Here is an 18927-nt window from a genome sequence, read left to right as displayed (position 1 = left end):
AGTAGTAACCTATAAGTATGTCTATCTCCCTGCTGCATGCCTCCAAGGCCCCACAGTTTTATTATTCCTGTTCTCTACTCACTAGGCCGGATACCCAGAGCTGTGGCCTCCATCAACCAGCATTTGCTGAAGTCAGATGATGTGGTGAGTTGCTGCCTTGACCTTGGAGTGCCTAGCATTTCTTTCCGAATCAATGGACAACCTGTGCAGGGGATGTTTGAGAATTTCAACACAGACGGACTCTTCTTCCCTGTGATGAGCTTTTCAGCTGGTGTCAAGTAAGTGATGGCTGCAATTTCCTGGAAAATAGCTATGACCCCTCCTTAAGACTTCCCTGCCACCCTTGTGAGCTGAGGTACCAATAATTTCTTTTAGGGTTTTGTCTCAAAAGCCAAATTGCTCCCAAGAAAGTAATGGTAAAGGGCAAGAGGCAACCAAACTCATTCCCTCCTATTACCTACTACATAGGTTCCCTCTGCAGGGGCAATCCTATCTACTCAGATAAAATATATGAGAAATCCTAGGTAACAAAAGTAATAGTTATAAGAACAAACATGCTCATTGTGAAAACTTTGGAAGAAATAATTACAACTATTAACAATAAAAGTCACTTTCCTTTTGGTTTTTCTAGACATAGTTTCTCTGTATAGCCCTCTGTGTCCAGGAACTCACAATACAGACCAGACTGGCCTCAAACTCCGAGATCCACCTGTCTTTGCCTCCTAAGTGCTGGGATTAAAGGTGTTGCCACCACCATTCAAATCACCTTCTATTCTAATGCTTAGCTATAATCACTGTTAATATTTTGTTATACTTATCTTTTAGCTGCACATGTGTATATGCTTGCTAAATTGCAGTCACTGTAAATGTGAAGTATAATTTTTCACTCAGAAATAAGTAATGAGTCTTTTCCTGACTCATTAGCTACCCTCAAAATTATTTTTATGGTCACATAATCTCTCTTGATTTCACTGCCTCATAATATAGCCATTACTTTAGTGTTATGTTTTCATGCCAATTCTACTTCCATTGTTACAAATAGCATTATTACAGGCATACCTGCATATAACTCTTGTCCTACATTGCTGTTTTTTTCTCTCAGAACAAAGGGAAAATGTATTATATTTTAAGATCAAAAATTTATAATTATGTGGCCAAATTTATTTTAGAAAAATTGCATGAAATGTTGGGAACTTCTTATCAACAATTGCAAAGTCTATGTTTCTTTGAAAACTACAAATTTGTTCAGGACACATTTTTGCATCAAATCTAACCTGAAGTCAAATTGTAGCAAAACTGTCATCAATTGAAATTCAACTGGTTTTTAATCTTTGATAGCATAATTCCTATTAATATCTGTATGTTTAACTATGAGATATTAGTATATCTGAATATTGGATACTGCTTCTCCTCTGGCTAGTGGTTCTGTTTGACATGTGTGTATGCTACCATAATATCTTTCCTTTTTGAATGTTTATGAATTCCAAAGCCCAAATTACATCTCTAGAGATTTCAGATAAGATACTGGGCCTGTGATATCATTTAAAGTGGCATATTTTGAGGGCTTGAAAGAGCTCAGTAATACACACATGCACACGCGCACACACACACGCACACACACACACACGCACACACACACACACACACACACACACACACAAAACAAACTTGCTTTCAATTCCAAGGACACATAGAAAACGAAGCTAAGGGATTGCACTCACTGTGTTATCTGTGCTGCTGAGAGGGGAAGATGAACAGACCTGTGAGGATCACTAGACCAGCCTGTCCAGGATACCTAGCAAATCCAAGAACCGTAAGAGACCCTGTCTCAAAAAGAAGCAAATGGAGTCTAAGGAAAAATCATCTGAGGTTGTCCTCTGACCTCCACATACTTGTATACACATAAGCATGTGCACAGCACACACATAGGCACATCCAAAAAATAAGGCAGCATGAGAATGCCCAACTGATTGAATCCACAGTAATTTTACTGTCTATTACTTTTTATTTTAACGATTTGAAATTATAAAGTACATTTTTCTGTTTCTTTCTCCACCCAGTATTTTTGCTAGCTTTATGTTCTTAGTTTTTCTGATATTAATTTTGGATGGTTTTATTGTTAATCAAGTTATATTTAATACTGCTAATATGTTTTCTATAGCTTCAATATTTTTCCAATTTATGGTTTACCTTTTATGGTTAATTTTTCGACTATTTCTGCCTCTTAATGTAATGTAAATCAAAATCATAAGAACCCAAAACAGTACCACTCCAAGATAATAATACTATGTTTTGTATGCAGATAGTTTGCATTAACTTGGGCATGTACTACGCCTGCCATTTTCCTGTATCCCACTGCTTAGTCTTGTATTCACTGGTACTTTCCTTGTACCAGATGAATGCTGTTTTAACTCTCTTAGCCTTGTTACACATTTAGATGTCTGTAAGTCAAGACCCCACAGTAAGCCTCTTTCCCGAAATGGTCTCAGCCATTCCATTCTCCAGCTCTGTATTTTAAAGAGCTCATAATTGACTGAGCAGGATGTAGGAGTTGCAGTTGCAATCATAGTTGTATCCATGGATGCCATTGAACAGTGCAGCAGGAGCAGAGTATAATAACAGGAGCCTAGTGAGGAGTAAAAAGCAGACACTGCCAAGCCTCAGGGTAGGATTTTTGGAATGTACCCACTGGCATAGGCTTCAGCACTTCATGAAGATTAATAAAGGTAGACAAGTTCATGCATTTTCCAAAGGGAGATAAGAATGGATTAGAGCAAAGTCCCTGTAGCAGTCACAGTGCATGTCTCCCCACCTCCATTCCCTAGGAGCAGAGGCACTAATGCAGCACAGCCACATCAGGGTCATCACATTGGTCCAGTATCTTCTCTGGAAAAACAGGTGACTCTGAATGCCCAGTGCCTAGAGCCACATTTGTCTGGGTGATTTATGGCATGAGTTTTCCATCCTCAGCACCTTCCTCTTTCTGTTCTGTTTTGACCAGTGTCACTCACTGGCTTTAGATAATCTTCATACACACACACACACACACACACACACACACAGAGAGAGAGAAAGAGAGAGAGAGAGAACTAACTTACTTCCTAAGATTTAATTTGTGAAAACTATCTAGTTTTAAAAGTTATACATTTTATTAATATTTAACACCTTTTAATAAACATACATTTTGTTAAAATATTTTATTGTTAAGATTCCATTTATGTATGTAATATATTTTGACTAAATCTAACCCCATTACCTCCCTTCCAAATACTCCCATGTCCCTCTGCCACTATCCTTCCTAGTTAAATGTATTATGTTTTTAAACCCAGAGTCCATTTAGTACTGACTATGTGTGCATGAGTGCAGAGCCATTACTGCAGCATGGGTATCCTTCCAGAATCCATTCCTTGAAGAAAACACACACACTCTCTTTCCCAGAAGCCATCGATTTCCAATAGATCCTCAGCTAGAAATGGGACTTTGTCACATACCCCCATCTTGCTCAGGTATTGGGCATTGAGTCACAATCGCTTGATGCAATAGCACTGTCTCACTGAAGTCACCCATCACCTTTGACTCTTATAATCTTTCCACAGCCCCTTCCATCATGATCCTTGAGCATTTGGAGGATGGGGGTTGTGATATAGATAAATGCCCCATGTGAAAATTCAAATTTTCAAAGAGACCATCTTCTACAATCTGCTGCAATTGATTTTTCTGAGCAGTTTGCTTTTAGAGAAATCTACATCTGCTTTTATAAAATGCATAATAATTATTTGTATATGTGTGTGTATGTGACTGTGAGAGTATGCATGACACGGTGTATGAAGGTCAGAGGGACGACCTCAGGTGTTACATCAGTCCTCAACTTTCACCTTGTTTGAGACAGGTTCCTTGTTTTTTGCTGCTGCTTGTATCATCATGTTAGCTAGCCACAAGCTTTTACTGGTTCCCCTATTTTCTTGTTCTGTCTCCCTGATGGGGAATGCTGGCATTAAAGATGCTTGTGCTTCTAAGACAGCTTTTAGTGGCTGGTAGGCATCTGAACTTGGGTCATCAGGCTTGCTCACTTCGCACTTCACTCACTGAGCAGTCTCCTAGTTTGGTAATTTAGTCATTATTTCATCCATTCAGACTCCTTTAAACTACAAGATGTAACAACTTTGAAGAGTCTAGATATACTAGCTTCAGGAGTCAACAGCTTAAATATGGAGACTTTTGTTCGTAGCTACTGAACAGTTGGCATGCTGAAGAGCAGTTTGGGAGTCTCCATGTCACCTGACCCTGTCCTGAGAATACAGTCAACACTGGGCAATTTCTGTCTCTGGGTCTCATGGCAGGATATGATCACAGAGAGGTAGTATCCCCATATACGTGTTTCTGAAATGCACCATCAGATGGCGTCTTTGCTGCAGGTTAGTGCTGGTCTTATATTGGAGAGCAGTCAACTGGATATTTTCAATTATGAGTGAATGGCTTCAATAAACCACTTTTACATCAACTTGTGAAGTATAGTTTACTGCTAAAACAATCCACTTCTTGTACTGATTTAGTTCAATTATGCAAAAAGAGGCTAGGATATTAACTCTGGGCTAATTAAAATGTCTTCTGGAAAATAAGCATGCTTAATAGATAGACATATATATCTATATAGTTTTAAATTTTTAAATTACTGTTTCACACCAGATTATAAAACATGTGCTTGCTTTTATGGCAGTTCTCCAAGAGAAAAGTAAGGTAGTGTGCCCACCCAGGAAGAGAGTCTTATTTCCCTGCCCAGGAGCCTTCAGAAATGTTTCTCATAGTCATTTTCAATTTGTGTGTAGTTTCTAAATTAGATTTCTCTTCTGCAATCACATTACCTTCTACCCAGTGATCTTTAATGAGGTCATACTCTTGAATTTTTTTAATAATTATTTGTATCATTGCAAACTATGTTGTTAATTACACCTGATTAGGATGCCCCTACTAGCAATCATGGAAGAGCAAAGTGCGCAAAGAGCAAAAATCTTTTTCAATTAGATTTACCCCTGGTGAAGTCAAAGGCAGCATGAGTAATTACTGACAAAATTCGCAAATCAATATGTGCTCACTTCCCTAACTGTTATGAATATACTGCTTTAGTTTTCTTCTCACTGTGACCTGTTTGTGGGTAGTGTTACTAGGGTCATAATGTGGTAATCACAATCCTATTCAATGCAGAATGGAAGATGAGCATATGTACCTTGGAGCCCATCCAAAATTTCCAATTATTTTGGTGCCAGGAAGCCTTTGTTAGAAGATGACATCACCCTTGCCCCTCACCTGTGAATAGCCCCAGAGCATGAATCACCAAGATGGCATTATACTGAAGGCCAGAGTAGATAGTGAATTTGGGGTGCTCCTTTTGTTCTAAAAAAGTTATTTACTCTAGTAAAATATATTTTACAGCTATACATTCCCCTGTAGACATATTTAATCATTTTATGTAACTGTTGCCAGCCTTTTCTAATTAATAAAACAATCCAGAGACCGCTGGTGTCTTTAGCTGCTGTTTGTTTCCGTTGGTATCCACCAGACTTGGCTAAAATTCAGGTAAACGACAGCTCAGCTATTTCCAGCTTGCTGTGGTCAATGCTGTGGAAATTATTGCTGTGATAAATATACTGCTGCAGAGAACAAGATGAGTGCTGGCTGGATTGCCCTGGGCTTCAGCACATGTAAGCCAGTAAGAAATATCAATGAGAGAATGTCCATAACTCAGATTGTTCTCAAGTCTTAACATTACAGACTAAAGATGAAATTATGAATCGTGGTATATAAATTAGACGCAAGTCAGTAAAAGCTGGGTAACATCCCCTCTTAACTTGCATACTTTTCTTCCCTGGACCACAACCCTGGCTCTGGCTTTTCCTGAGGGGTTAAATAGCAGCTGCAAGAGTGAGATGTCTGGAAGGATTAGAATGCCTCCACGCTTGCTAGGCAACTGTGGATGACAGCAGTGCAGCATGATGAAGGGAAAACCAGGCACCATTTTTTAGCATGCCAAAGCTTCGTCTTCTTCTTTACAAAAATTTTATTTGTGGAACAGTGTTTCAAATCAGACAAGAAGTATCCCGATTGCTTGTGCAAATTAGCAGGCAAAAATCTCCAAGATGAAACTGTAAATGCTACCTTTTTCAGTGTCATTTCCCTTTGTTTTCAAATTTTGACAGGCAAATAAAATTTCTCCTTACAGCTGGGTGGTGGTGGCACAAGCTTTTAATTCTAGCACTAAGGAGGCAGAGGCAGGCTATCTCTGTGAGTTTGAGGCAAGCCTGGTCTACAAAGCTAATAGAGAAACCCTGTCTCAAAATCCTCCCCCCTCAAAAAATTTTTAAAAACTTCTCCATATACATCCCAATATTTTTTATTCCTAGGAGGCTATGACTGAAACAGATGCTTATCTCTGAGATAAAGAAATCTTTATCTTTGTAAACTTCTTAGGAGGAAAACAAATCTTCCTAATATCTGAGTTCTAGGAAGAACCTCAGAAGATGACACTACTGAAACTGGATATGCACATACCTAATTCTAAATCTGGGCTCTATATGTAATAGGAAGCATGAGTCTGGCTTATTTCATTTAACATAATGATTTCTATTTGTTTCTACTTTCTTGGAAAGTCATGATTTCATTTTTTTCCTTTATGGCTGCATAAAATCCCATTGTATATATGTCACATTGTCCTCAGCCAACCATTTATGGCTATTTTTGAATAGTGTAACAATAGGTTCAGAAGTTCAAGTTTTTCTGTAGTAAACTTCTAGTTGGTACACGTGCGTGTGTGTGTGTGTGTGTATGTGTGTGTGTGTGTGTGTGTGTGAGTGTGCAGATACATGCATATATCCCCGGGTGGATTATCTGGGTCTGTGGCTACACAAGTTTACATTCCCACCAGCAGTGAATAAGGGTTCATCTTTCCTCACATTCTCACCAGAAATCCCTTTTCTTTTTATTTCTTATTAGCTATTTCTTAGCGGAGTGACATGGGTGTCAAAGCAGTCTAAATTCCTATGAAATTGTCTTAAAGTAGGGAAATCTGAGGATAAAAAACGACTCATTCTAATGAGCATGATTCTTGAGCTCTCTACGGTTGGTAGAAGCTGAGAAATTTGATAGAAACCGGAGGGCAGGGAAAAGCACCTAGAGAAAAGGAAATATACTTTTCAATTTTATGTTCTCAGTTGTGAATGAGACAGAGATACTTTTTTATTAAGGTCAAGATTAAGTGTCCAGTAAGGAATTTATTGAGAAAAACAGACAGGTACATGTAATTTCAATTTCTACCCCCTGGAAATTCATTCCCTGGTCTTCTGACCCTGAATGCGTTCTTTGGTGGGTACTATTGTTCTTATTGTTGCTGTTAGGGATAAAAATACTGAGGTCCATCATTTACAACATTAAACCTTTTGATATAAAATAGAGGTATAGCCAGTGAAGAGTCAAAGGTCACCCAATTCAGCCCTGCAGTGAGAGTTCAAGCCAGTATCTTGGGGAACTGCCCCCTACCCAGTAAACCAACTTGTATTTCAGAACTCTCTAGATTAAAGTCCAGGAGAATTGTTATCAGCTGTAGAATTGGTACAGTTGTCATGTGGCACTATACCATGGGGTGGCATTCATTGTAACTGCTACCTCTCCCACCACTGAGGCCCGTTTGTGATATCTTATCACCACTGAGGCCCATTTGTAGATTTCTTAGTGAGCAGCATGCTGGACCCTTCCTCCATGATCTTTGGCAGAGCCATACCTCCATGCCTCCCTTCAATTCCTCCCACGCCCAGTACACCTCCCCAAGCCCTGGCCTTCTGACCTCTACCCAGCTATTCACTTTTCTAGGCAGATGTCCTTGGGTGAAGGATGATGGCAGGCTCTTCTACAGAGTCTGTATTTGTCCTTCCAGAGGTCAAGCTCTGATCAAAAGGCCAAATGTCTACTATACAGTCATTTCTTGCTCACTGCTCTTTACCCCACCAAACTCCAGAGGGTGCTGACCTGTTTCTGAGAAGTTCCCATCAGGCAGCTTCAGGTGGATGGACAGACTCCTCAGTCTGCTGCAGTTCTCTATGAGAGGGTCTTTTCCCTCCTCAATCTGGAGATGGATGTGATCTGAGGCTGACATAACTATCTACACAGTTTTTTTGCTGTAATCTGCAGATTTGACCCAACATCTCACTCTCTATGAGTACAGAGATACTGGAATTCTGAATTATGGATTCATAGGTCTGCCTTTAAAACTCTTTCAAGACTTAGAGAACCCACATCAATATTGTACTTCAGTCTGGGTTATAACTAAGTGGGAGAATTCTTGCCTACCATATACAAGGTTATGGATTTAATCTCTATAGATTATAGAGCAATAAATAAAGACTTCATAGTTAATGTGGGTTTGAGACATTTTATTTCCTTCTAATTGTTCCATTAAAACTTAACACGCATCACATGTCATTTCCTTTTAACTCAATCTCGATCCACCAGGACAGGTACAGTCTTATCCTCCAGTATTGGAGGGTGTTTATTGGATCCCTTCCCACAGACTCTGTCAGGTTGTTTCAAGACAGTGAGAGCAATACCAACAGCTGGAGGGTAGCCTTGGGCCAGTGTCTGTTCAGTCCCACCTGCTGGGATGCAGGGGCTCTCACCCAGCAAGACTTCAGAAACAGTACACAACCCTGTCTTCTGCCCAGTGAGGCACAACATACGATGTCTGAAGAGAAGTGTCCCTAGTAAGCAATAAGCACGCCTTTATTCCTGTGTTAATAATTCATTTTATAATTCTTGCACCCATTACAGGAGATAATGATTTATAGCCAAATTATCACCCTCATTTTAATAATGAGGCATAAACCAGAAAACACTGTTCTCTTTAAAAGCTAAATAGAAGCTGACCAGTCTTGATTTGTTATCTGTCCAGTATATTTCAAAACTAAAGTTAACTGGCAAGAGTGATTATGAATAATTAAGTCTAGCTAGCCAGCTGGAAATCTACAGAATAAGCCATATATGTGTTTCTGTGATCCATAGAGTATCAAGTGCCATCACGTTTGTTTCATGAGATCTCTGTCCATTACTCTTCTTATGGGAGGAATTCTTGGTGGGGAGAAAGGAGCAGGTAACTTCCCTTGCTATTTCTCCACTCAAACAAATTCTCTTCTAGCCTATAATTTTAGCATGTCAATAGCATAATCTATTAGATTCAACTGAACTGGGAAATTTTCAGCAAATAAATTTGTAGTTTAGTCATTATTTCCAGAAGGTTCACTAAATTAGTAGCACTACAGTCTAATGACTCAATTTCATTGTAACATCATTGCTCATATTCTTAATACACATAAATCATTCCCTATTGTATAACACTTCATGTAGGCACACTCTCAGGGACAATTGTGGTTCTAATTCTATATCATTGTTGTTTAGTGCTTTAAAATAGGGAAGTGGGAGGCTCTGAGTGATTTCTATAATTAATTTTAAAGCAGCATTTTATAAAAGGCTGTTTCAATAATGTGTTCTTATTGGAAAGGGAAAAAAACTTAATATTTCTCACTTGGAGGGATTTTTATTTTCCAGATTCATAATTAGGATATTTTTACAATTGCAATTATGCAGACAACACAGAGATTTTCTTACATGGCTCCCCTCCCAGAATGCTCCAATTAAAGGAAGTGATGCCTAGTGCAAAATGTCCTGCCGTGAAAGCTTTGCTTAATCATAGCCTTCCTCCACTTATATCAACCCCCTCCACATGTTCACCTAACACCAGCAATCCCTACCAGTCCTAATGCCAAAACAAAACTGGCATCTGGCTGTTTAGATCACCTTGGTACAGCCTACCCTCCTTTCCCTGCAACTATTTCAAGAGCTTGCTAATTGGTCCCCAGACCAATCTACATAGGAGTGCTAGAAGAATATTTGATTTCCTCATTTTAAACCCTGTCATCAGTTTCCTCCTTAGAAAAAAAGCCAAACTCCTTGCCAGGGCATTCAGACTGCTTTATGCAGCCCTATCCATCAGATTTATTCTCCCATTCCTCAGGTTGATAGTGTCCTCACTACCTAGGTACTTTCCTACCTTGGGCCTTTGCACATGTCTCTCTACCAAAATATTCTTTCTCCAAATCTTAAGCTCACTGACTTCTCCACAGAGTTCTTTCTTGATTCCATCTCTAGAAGACGCCCCCTTCTCTGAGTTATTCCACATATCCCTGCTTTATTCCATCAGATACCCCTTCATTGGTAATTAAGCTATTCATCTGCTCAAAAGCCTGCATTTGTTATACTAGGAACACCAGATATGTTTGTTGTTTATAACAGAATCCCCAGTTCAAAGTCAAGTATGAGTGGTAAAGGCTCAGCCATTGTTTTTTGATGGAAAGAGGGAAGTAGTGAGTATTGAATGCCAACACTGAGTTTATATTGATTTTTCCTGTATAAGATTATCATTGAGCCTCCAAGAACTATATATTTTACCATGTTTTAATTACTTAAAACTGTGGCCTATTTCCCTTATTTTATGTAATCAAGGTGATTTGTTAAAGCTACATTTCCTACTGGACGAAGATAATATGAAGTGCTGCTGTGAAATGGTGCTTTTACCCTCTACTCTTTGCAGAAACTTTAGCATTTACCATGACCTAACCTCTACTTATAGAAAGCTGAAATTCATCCAGAACACTGCATAAAAATATTGAAATACTTTCTGTGTGTTGATAGCTACTGTCTGTCTACCATTACTGTGAGCCCAAAGAGGTCTCTCTCCTTCTCTGCGGAATGAGAATTGGTTGAACCAAGGTGGTACCAACAGTCAGAGGCTCAGTTTTAGTTTATAATGGATACTGTCAGGAATTGCTATTAGATCAAGTGTGTGTGTGTGGAAGGGGATAGAATATATAGATCAAGGTTGTAATTTAGAAATTGGATAGACCATAGCATCAGGCTTAAATACCAACAGAAGGATGGTGCCACTTAGGAAGGCAATGACACCCAGGTAGCAACTGCTTGCCCTTTTACCTTCCTGCACTACCACCTAATATTGTCTGTAGATGGAAGTTCCTGTCCTGCCCAATCCTGCAGCTGTTTAGTCCCAAATAAGTACACAGAGACTTATATTAAATTATAAACTATTTGGCTGATGGCTCATGCTTCTTAGATCTCTGTTAATTATTAACCCATTTCTATTAATCTGTGTATCTCTGCATAGCCTTGGCTTACTGGATAATGCCCAGGTATTCTACCTTCACAGTAGCTACATGGCATCTCCCTGACTCCACCTCCTACCTTTCTCTATCCCCGTTTGGATTTCCCATCTGGATAAGTCCTGCTTATTCCTTGTCTGAAACAGCTTTCCTCATCAAGCAATAAGAGAAACATATTCACAGCATATAGACGGAATTTCCCCATCAATTTTCCTCATCTGGCGTCTGCTCGGGGAACTGCAGCCTCTACTGTATTGAAAACTCTAGTATTGCATATTTGCCTGAACATTCAGCATTTACTGTTTTATCTATATAATTTTCTTTAACCAGCATATGGGCGATTTACTTCAAGTAAAGATAAATATTTCCATGGTGAAGTTTCAATGTGTTTTTTTATAGAGAAGAATCTTGCTATGTTCTCAATATTGAAGTAATGTCTACTGTAATTACCTACTTTGGTAAGAATAAACACCAAATAACTCATCAATTAATAAAACTTTTAAGAACAAACATATCATTGATGTTCACTTGAGCATGGTGCCTGAACACTCACTCAGTTCTCTCTGTCATCATTTACATCATTATAATACTTACTCTTTTGAATCTGAATTCTATGAGTTCCCAAGAGTATGATTTTGAATGTGGATGCAACCTTTAATATTCATGTATTTGAAACAGGATGCTTTTTTGACCTCTCTTTTCTGCTGGCTTGAAATGACAGAGTACGCTTCCTGATGGGTGGTCGGCATGGAGAATTTAAGTTCCTGCCTCCCTCTGGCTATGCCCCTTGCTATGAAGCCTTACTTCCAAAGGAGAAGATGAGATTGGAGCCTGTCAAAGAATATAAACGTGATGCTGATGGTGTTAGGGATCTGTTGGGTACCACTCAGTTCCTCTCCCAGGCCTCTTTCATCCCTTGCCCCATAGACACCAGTCAGGTAAGTCCAAATTGCAATTGACAGGCAATCTCAGTCAGCATATAGAGGGTGTGCCCCACATACACCACTGTACTTTTTGAAGGATGCAGATAAATATCCAATATTCTTTGAGAAGTCATAGCCAAGTTGAATATATAAGAATATATAAGAAGCAAATAAGTTATTTTTTAAAGGTCAAATGTAATGTATGCACGTCCTTTAGGGTAGGGTGTTTACAGGAGTCTATGAGAACAGATGGAATTCCATCTGGACCTTTATGAAGCTTAAGTGGAAAGGGGCACTGGGCAGTAATATAACAGCATAAGAGGAGTTGATATAACAGCAATGGAATGAATAAGAGCTGAGAGTAGAAACAAAGCAGGGGCAGGTGTTAGTGTCAGGTCTCACAAGGATGGACAGTCATGAGAAAGAAGAACGTGGAGGCAACAAGTTTGAAAAAACAGAGAGGGTATCATGTGGACTTTATGGGAGTGTTTGGAAATGAGTACTTTTTACACATTCATGCGGTATGATAAAGAGCTTGCAGAAGCCTTCAGCAGGCCTTATACACCAGTGCCATTTCTTTTAATGTGTGTATGCACTTGTGCATAATTGTGAACATTCAGGAGTACTTGGGGGTGAAAAGCACACGTGGGTGCATGCGTGTGTGTGTGTGTGTGTATGTGTGTGTGTGTGTGTGTGTGTGTGTGTGTGTGTGTGTACATGGAGACTTAGGAAAGTCTTCCATCGCCTTTGAGTCAAGATCACTTATTGGCCTTAAGCTCACCCATTAGGCTAGATTTGCTGGCCAAGGAACCCATGAATCCTCATCAATGCTGGGATTACAAAAATATGGCACCCTGGTATTTTTAATGGATTTGTAGATCAAATTCCAGACCTTGTGTTGGCTTTATCAACAGACACATCTCTTCATCCCCACCAGAGCTATTTAAATCAGTATTCTAGATCCTATAGAGCAGTGGTTCTCCACCTTCCTAATGCTGTGACCATTTAATACAGTTCCTCATGTTGTCATGATCCCCAACCATAAAATTATTTTCATTGCTTCTTCACAACTCTAATTTTGCTACTGTTATGAATCGTAATGTAAACATCTGTTAAGAAGGATATCTGATATGCAACCACTGTGAAAGGATTGTTCAATGCCCCCTCCAAAAGGGTCGCAGCCAATAGGTTGAGAACAACTGTTATAGAAATTAATGAGAAAAGACATGACCTCTAAAGCACTGAGAGTTACCAGTATATGTGAAAAATTTGTCCCTTCATATATAAAATGTTTCTAGTACACATTTCCACAACAGTTATATGACCCTATTACCTTTAGGTCCTCTGGCTGATCTTATATTCACTATATATCCAAGGCTGACTTGAACTGTTTTCAGTCTCCTGCCTCAGTTTCCCAGGTTCTGGAATTGAAGCCATATGCCATCATACCCAACTTATTCATGCATGAGCCTGTTCCCCTCCTGTATTCAGTAATTTTAATTTCCTATAAAATGAAAAACTCTTCACTTCCCTGCCTATTTCAAAGCATAACTCAACCTCTGGGATGTAGAGAAGGACTTTGCTAGGAAACTGAGGAGCTTGTGAGTTTTAAGAGATCCCAGGAATCAGAGAGTCTCATTACTGTATATTCTAGCCGTAACAGGAGAAAAACTTACCTTTTACCCTCCTGAGTTCTACAACTGGGGATGTACAAATTAAACTTGGGCTAATAGGTTAGCAAGAGAAAAGGTGTATTTTAATTAGTTAATGAAGCTTTGACAAAGAATGGCAGCTCAGAGAGGAAGGTAGACTTCAGAGACTATACTCACTTACCAGGGAGGAGAGAAAAGGGGGAAGGGAAAAGATAAATAACTCTGGGGAACAGTGAGCGGGTCCTGAGAAGATGGGAAACATGCTTGCTTTTTGACAGTGTCTGTCTGGATATGGTGCCAACACGTCTCTGGTGGTAATGATCACACAATAAATGGTTGAATTCTTTGGGAGAGTTTTTCATTTAGATGGATAAGGGAACCAGACACTTTCTGTAGCCACTGTTTCCCAGATATCTTCATCTTAACTGTACCCTTATTCCACAGTAACATAGTCTGGTACTCCAGACTCCTTCATAGACAGGAGCTTTAGGAACAAAGACAGAACTACTTGTGCCAGTGCAGATGACAAGAGACCAGCAAGCAGGGGTGTCTCTGGACTCCTGCTAACCTGTCAGAGACACAAATTACTGAGACCAAACTTCCTGAAAGAGATTGGATAAAACAGAGTTCAGACAAGTGAAGGGAAAACCCAACAGCAGGAAGAGTTCTCTAAACGTGTGTGTAATGATGAGTGTTGGTAGTCAGTTTGGCAGCCACAGCCACCAGCCAGAAGACAAGCTTCCCAGAACACAGATGAGGGACTATCTGTTTTCAGTTAGCTGTGGAGGACTATCTTGAATAGGCTAGGGTGGAAAGAACCATCCTAAAGAGATAGCCCCATTCCCTGAGCTGCATAAAGGAGCATAAACATTCCCTCTCTTTCCTGGCTGTGGCTGCCACATGACCAGCCACCCCATCAAGATATTTCCTTCAGTGATGGATTACACCCTTGCCTGCTGTGATGGACTGTAACCATGACCAAAATGAATACACATTCCCCTTAAGTTGCTTTTTGTCAGTGTATTTTTGTCACAGCTACCATAAAAATAAGTAAGATAATGCAGAATTAAAGATTTGGAAATGAAAGAAGTGTATATGCAAGCCCTGGGAGCTTTGATGTCTAGACCCAAACCTGAATTTTTAAGGACTCTATAAGAAAGGCATTGCTTCTAGCCAATAAGAAAATTCTCTTTGAAGAGATGTACTTCATTACTGTGAACTCTTTGAAGAGATGTGATACATTATCATGAATACCTTGTAATATTTTAGAATCTCTCATTCTGAGAAATTATTGTCAAAGGAGAACTTAAATGTAAGATTCTCAGAGTCCCCCAGGGGCACATTAAGAAATACTTTGTAAGTTAAGAATTACTAACTAGATCATTTAATGCTTAGCCCAACTATATTATTTCATGGTTACTTCCCCAGACCCTCACTGAGTGCTAGGACATAGGACTCCATCACCCTGGGGCCTAACACTCTCAAGTGACAATTGTCAAACTCATACTGCTTTGTCCCAAGTTACTAGTTAAAACCACTGAGATTATGAGTCACACTAATTTGTGGAGGTTACTTTCCCCAGCATGTGTATTTTACCCTTTCTCTGGAGAATTTTAGTACCTATAGCCTGAAAATCCATTTTAGGGATCCAATTAATGAAGGAACACTTAGTTGATACAGATGGCCTTTAGTTAACCAACAAAAGCCATGTGCACTTATAACTTGTCTCCAATTGTGTTCCTCATCAAAACTATCATGCCACTTACCCAAATGTCTTTTTCAAGATTACATTATGATGGTTTTTGAAATGTTCTTATATTTTTGTTAACCCTTTGGGAATTTCGTTGAATGTATGTTTTTCCTATAAAACATTTTCTTCACAAACTCTCTCTATCCATCCCTAACAATTGAGATTCTTTTTGGTCATGGAGCTTTAGTAATAGAAGCTCTAGTAATCATTGTGCCAGAGCTGGGTTAGAAAGCCAAGCACACTGTTTGTCTTGAGGTGGACGGCTGGGCCCTATCCTGTTGATAGCTGCCAAACAAGTGAGGATCCAGGTCTAGCCGTCCTCCAAGAGCCAACGTAGTTAGAGCCTGCTTTTGACTTGGGTCTCTCATTCCTTGGGGACTATCAAGCCATAGACATGGAGATAATAATGACAACAAATTAAAGAAAATAGGAGAAAGGAAAATGGACCCTCATTGTGAGGAAAAAAGCACATGGATCCTTGGCAGATTCCATGGCAGGAGAGTGACCAAGGCGGGGAACAAATATGCCAGGCAGACAGAGCTTAAGTGAGAAAGGAAAGGGGGGAGGAAAGAAAAAAGAGGTGAAGAGACACAGAGACAGAGAGAAGACAGAAGAGAAGAAGGAGACAGGAAAAGTCCTGCCTGCCCCAGGAGAACAGCGGGAAAGAGAGCGGAAGAAGAGAAAAGAGAGAGTGGAAAGAGAGCGATAGTGGGCAGAGGTCTTTTGCACCTGAGCTGACCAGGGTGCTGTCTGAGTGCTGTAGGCATATTAGACGAATTGGATGGGACAGGTATTCTTGCACTCAGGAGTCACCACAGGCCGCAGTTAAGTGTAGCAGCTTACAGCCCTGTCTAGGGAAAGGTTTCCCCAGTGTATGGGCTCTGATCCAGCAGGAGAGGGTCTTCCAGCTGGGGATATTTGCCTAGCGTAGCAGTTTTGCTCGGGCGGGAGAAGGTTTTCCTGGCGGAAGTTGTTACAGTTCAGCTCTGCTACTGGGAGTAGACAGCCGAGTGTAACAACTCTGCTCTGCCAGGGGAAGGTTTCCCCGGCAAAAGTGGTATAGGCCTGCTCGCTCTGCTCTGCCCAGGGTCATCTCTGCTCTTCTGCAAAAGAAGGTCTTCACCCAAAGCTCATCGAAGGGGTTTATTGGGAGGGAAGAATCTAGGAGAGTGGCTGTCCTCTGCCACTGTGGTAGAGCATGAACAGCCACAAGCTGAACAAACACAGGGTTTATATGCACAGGGTTAGGGTCAGATTTGGCTCTGGTTTCAAGGACAAAGTGTGTTTCTTTCTCTGGTTCTTTTTTAGCCTTTTGGCTCTAGTTTTAGGGGCAGGGTGTATTTCTTTCACTGACTCTGATTCCAGGGACAAAGTGTGTTTTCTTGGCACTGGTTTCAGGGTCAGGGTACATTTCTTTGGTTCTGGATGCAGGGCCAAAGTGTGTTTCTTTGGCTCTGCTCAGGGTGTGTTTCTTTGGCTGGACCCTTTTCCCTACAAGTGCATTCTGCCAGGTGACAGGGGCAGGCCAGCATAATGCCTGAATTCTTACACTCAGCTTGTGGCCTCTGTGGGGAAATAGGAACAAAATACCAGGAAATACCAGGCAAAAAACTCCCTAGAGGTGACCAGCTTATTAAGAAAGTAGGGAATAGGTATATTAAACGATAAGTGATCGAATGGCATGGAGTGTGTCTGTGTATGTGTGTGTGTATACGCGTGCACGCATGTGCGTGTCCTTCTGTGCTACAGGGCACATGTAGAAATCAGAGAACAGCTTTCTTGAGTTGATTCTCTCCTTCCAGTCCGGGATGAGGAGGAAACCAAATTCAGGTTTGTGTGTTGGAGAGTTCTGAGAGGGTTCAGGTTGGACATGTGAGCACACAGAACTAAAGCAGTGGAATGATTTGAGAACTTTGGAAGAACCAGACTCAGGCCAAGCACTGAGCACTACACAGAGCGCCCCTCCTCATTTGCAGTGAATTTAGCTGGGCTGCCTGAGACGTTAATCCAGTTCATTCCTGTAGTTCTGGCTTTTTTCTCGTTCCTTGCTCTGCAGGTTGTTTTGCCACTTCACCTAGAGAAGATCCGAGACAGACTGGCTGAAAACATCCACGAGCTTTGGGGAATGAATAAAATAGAACTCGGCTGGACGTTTGGTAAGGTATGTGCTTCACAGGTCAGACCCAGGTGGATTGTGATCTTCTGAGGAAGGGCTCCTTGAACATGTTGAGAATGGGAATCGGTAAATCAAAACGCTCTTCTTCCTAGAGCCTGCCTGACGTTCAAAGCACTCAGTAGCAGCCCATTCTTCAGTCCAGCTAGCGCTGAAGAGACCAGCCCTTCACAGACACAACCGGGAACCCACCTCTGATCTTACCTCCTGTTTTTGTTGTTGTTGTTGTTAGAGGATTGTGGATGCACCCATTCCTCCCCACCTCTCACATTTCTCCTCTGTCCCTTCAGAGAAAGCAGTCTGCTCTGTGTGGGTGGTGGTAGCCGACTGATTCATCATTTTGAATCCGTTGTTTAACGTGGCTTTCAGATGTAGCACTAAGATTAATGGGGACCAGAGGGGGTGAGAGAGTCTCTCACACTAGAAAGCATTTTTCAGAGAGAATGTAAATCACCTTTGCTCTGTGATTTGTATAAGGTCACTTTCTGGAAGTAGAAGCATAGGTGAGTTTTACAGCTTCCTGTGACCTGGACACTCTCTAGTCACACATCCTCCTGTTAGTTACTGAAAAGGCCCCTGCACTCTAACATGTATATATGTCCGAGGCTGCCACAAAACAGTGTCCTTATGAATGATCACCTTTCTGCAGCATGTTCTTCAAGTTGCTCCTTCAGAGAACTCAACACAATTGTAATTTTAACTTGCATTCATTCATTTTTATATAAATTTTTATTTAAGTTAGTAAGTCATATTTTACATACCAATACCAATTACCTCTCTCTCCCATGCCCCCCAAAGACCCCCATTCCACCCTCTATCCACATCCCAGAGAGGGTGAGGTCTTCCATGAGGGATCATCAAAATCTGTCACATCATTTGGAGAAGGGCCTAGGCCGTCCTCCATGTATCCAGCCTAGGAGAGTATCCCTCCATAGGGAATGGGTTTCCAAAGTCCATTTGTGCACTAGGGATAAATGCTGGTTCCACTGCCAGAGTGACACCCACGTTCAGGGGGCCTGGTTCAGTTCAATGCTGGTTCCCCAACTGTCAGACTGGGGTCCGTGTATTCCCACTTTCTCAGGTCAGCTGTTTCTGTGGGTTTCCCCAACATGATCTAGACTCCTTTGCTTATCACTCCTCCCTCTCTACAACTGGATTCCAGGAGTTCAGCTCAGTATTGCATTTATTCTTGCAAATATTTTATCACTTCTTCCTA

At 40.7% G+C, this 18927-nt stretch overlaps 1 protein-coding gene across 4 annotated transcripts in view; it reads left to right on the top strand.

Moving 5' to 3' along the window:
- Ryr3 (ryanodine receptor 3) overlaps nt 1-18927 on the top strand; it is a 527473-nt gene that overhangs the window by 285332 nt on the left and 223214 nt on the right. For all 4 annotated transcript variants that reach the window (XR_005877312.1, XM_040746007.1, XM_040746008.1 and 1 more), the window contains exons 19-21: nt 86-278; nt 11935-12151; nt 17595-17699. Coding sequence is in view for 3 of the 4 variants with exons in the window: in XM_040746007.1 (XP_040601941.1) it covers nt 86-278; nt 11935-12151; nt 17595-17699 (515 nt within the window). In the remaining variant the exon portion in view is untranslated. The remainder of the gene's footprint in view (nt 1-85; nt 279-11934; nt 12152-17594; nt 17700-18927) is intronic.

Source organism: Mesocricetus auratus, unplaced genomic scaffold, assembly GCF_017639785.1.
Source record: "Mesocricetus auratus isolate SY011 unplaced genomic scaffold, BCM_Maur_2.0 Super-Scaffold_100004, whole genome shotgun sequence".
Classification (NCBI taxonomy): Eukaryota; Metazoa; Chordata; class Mammalia; order Rodentia; family Cricetidae; genus Mesocricetus; species Mesocricetus auratus.
Note: the sequence above shows the minus strand (reverse complement) of the source record. Positions and strands in the feature narration are given on the sequence as shown.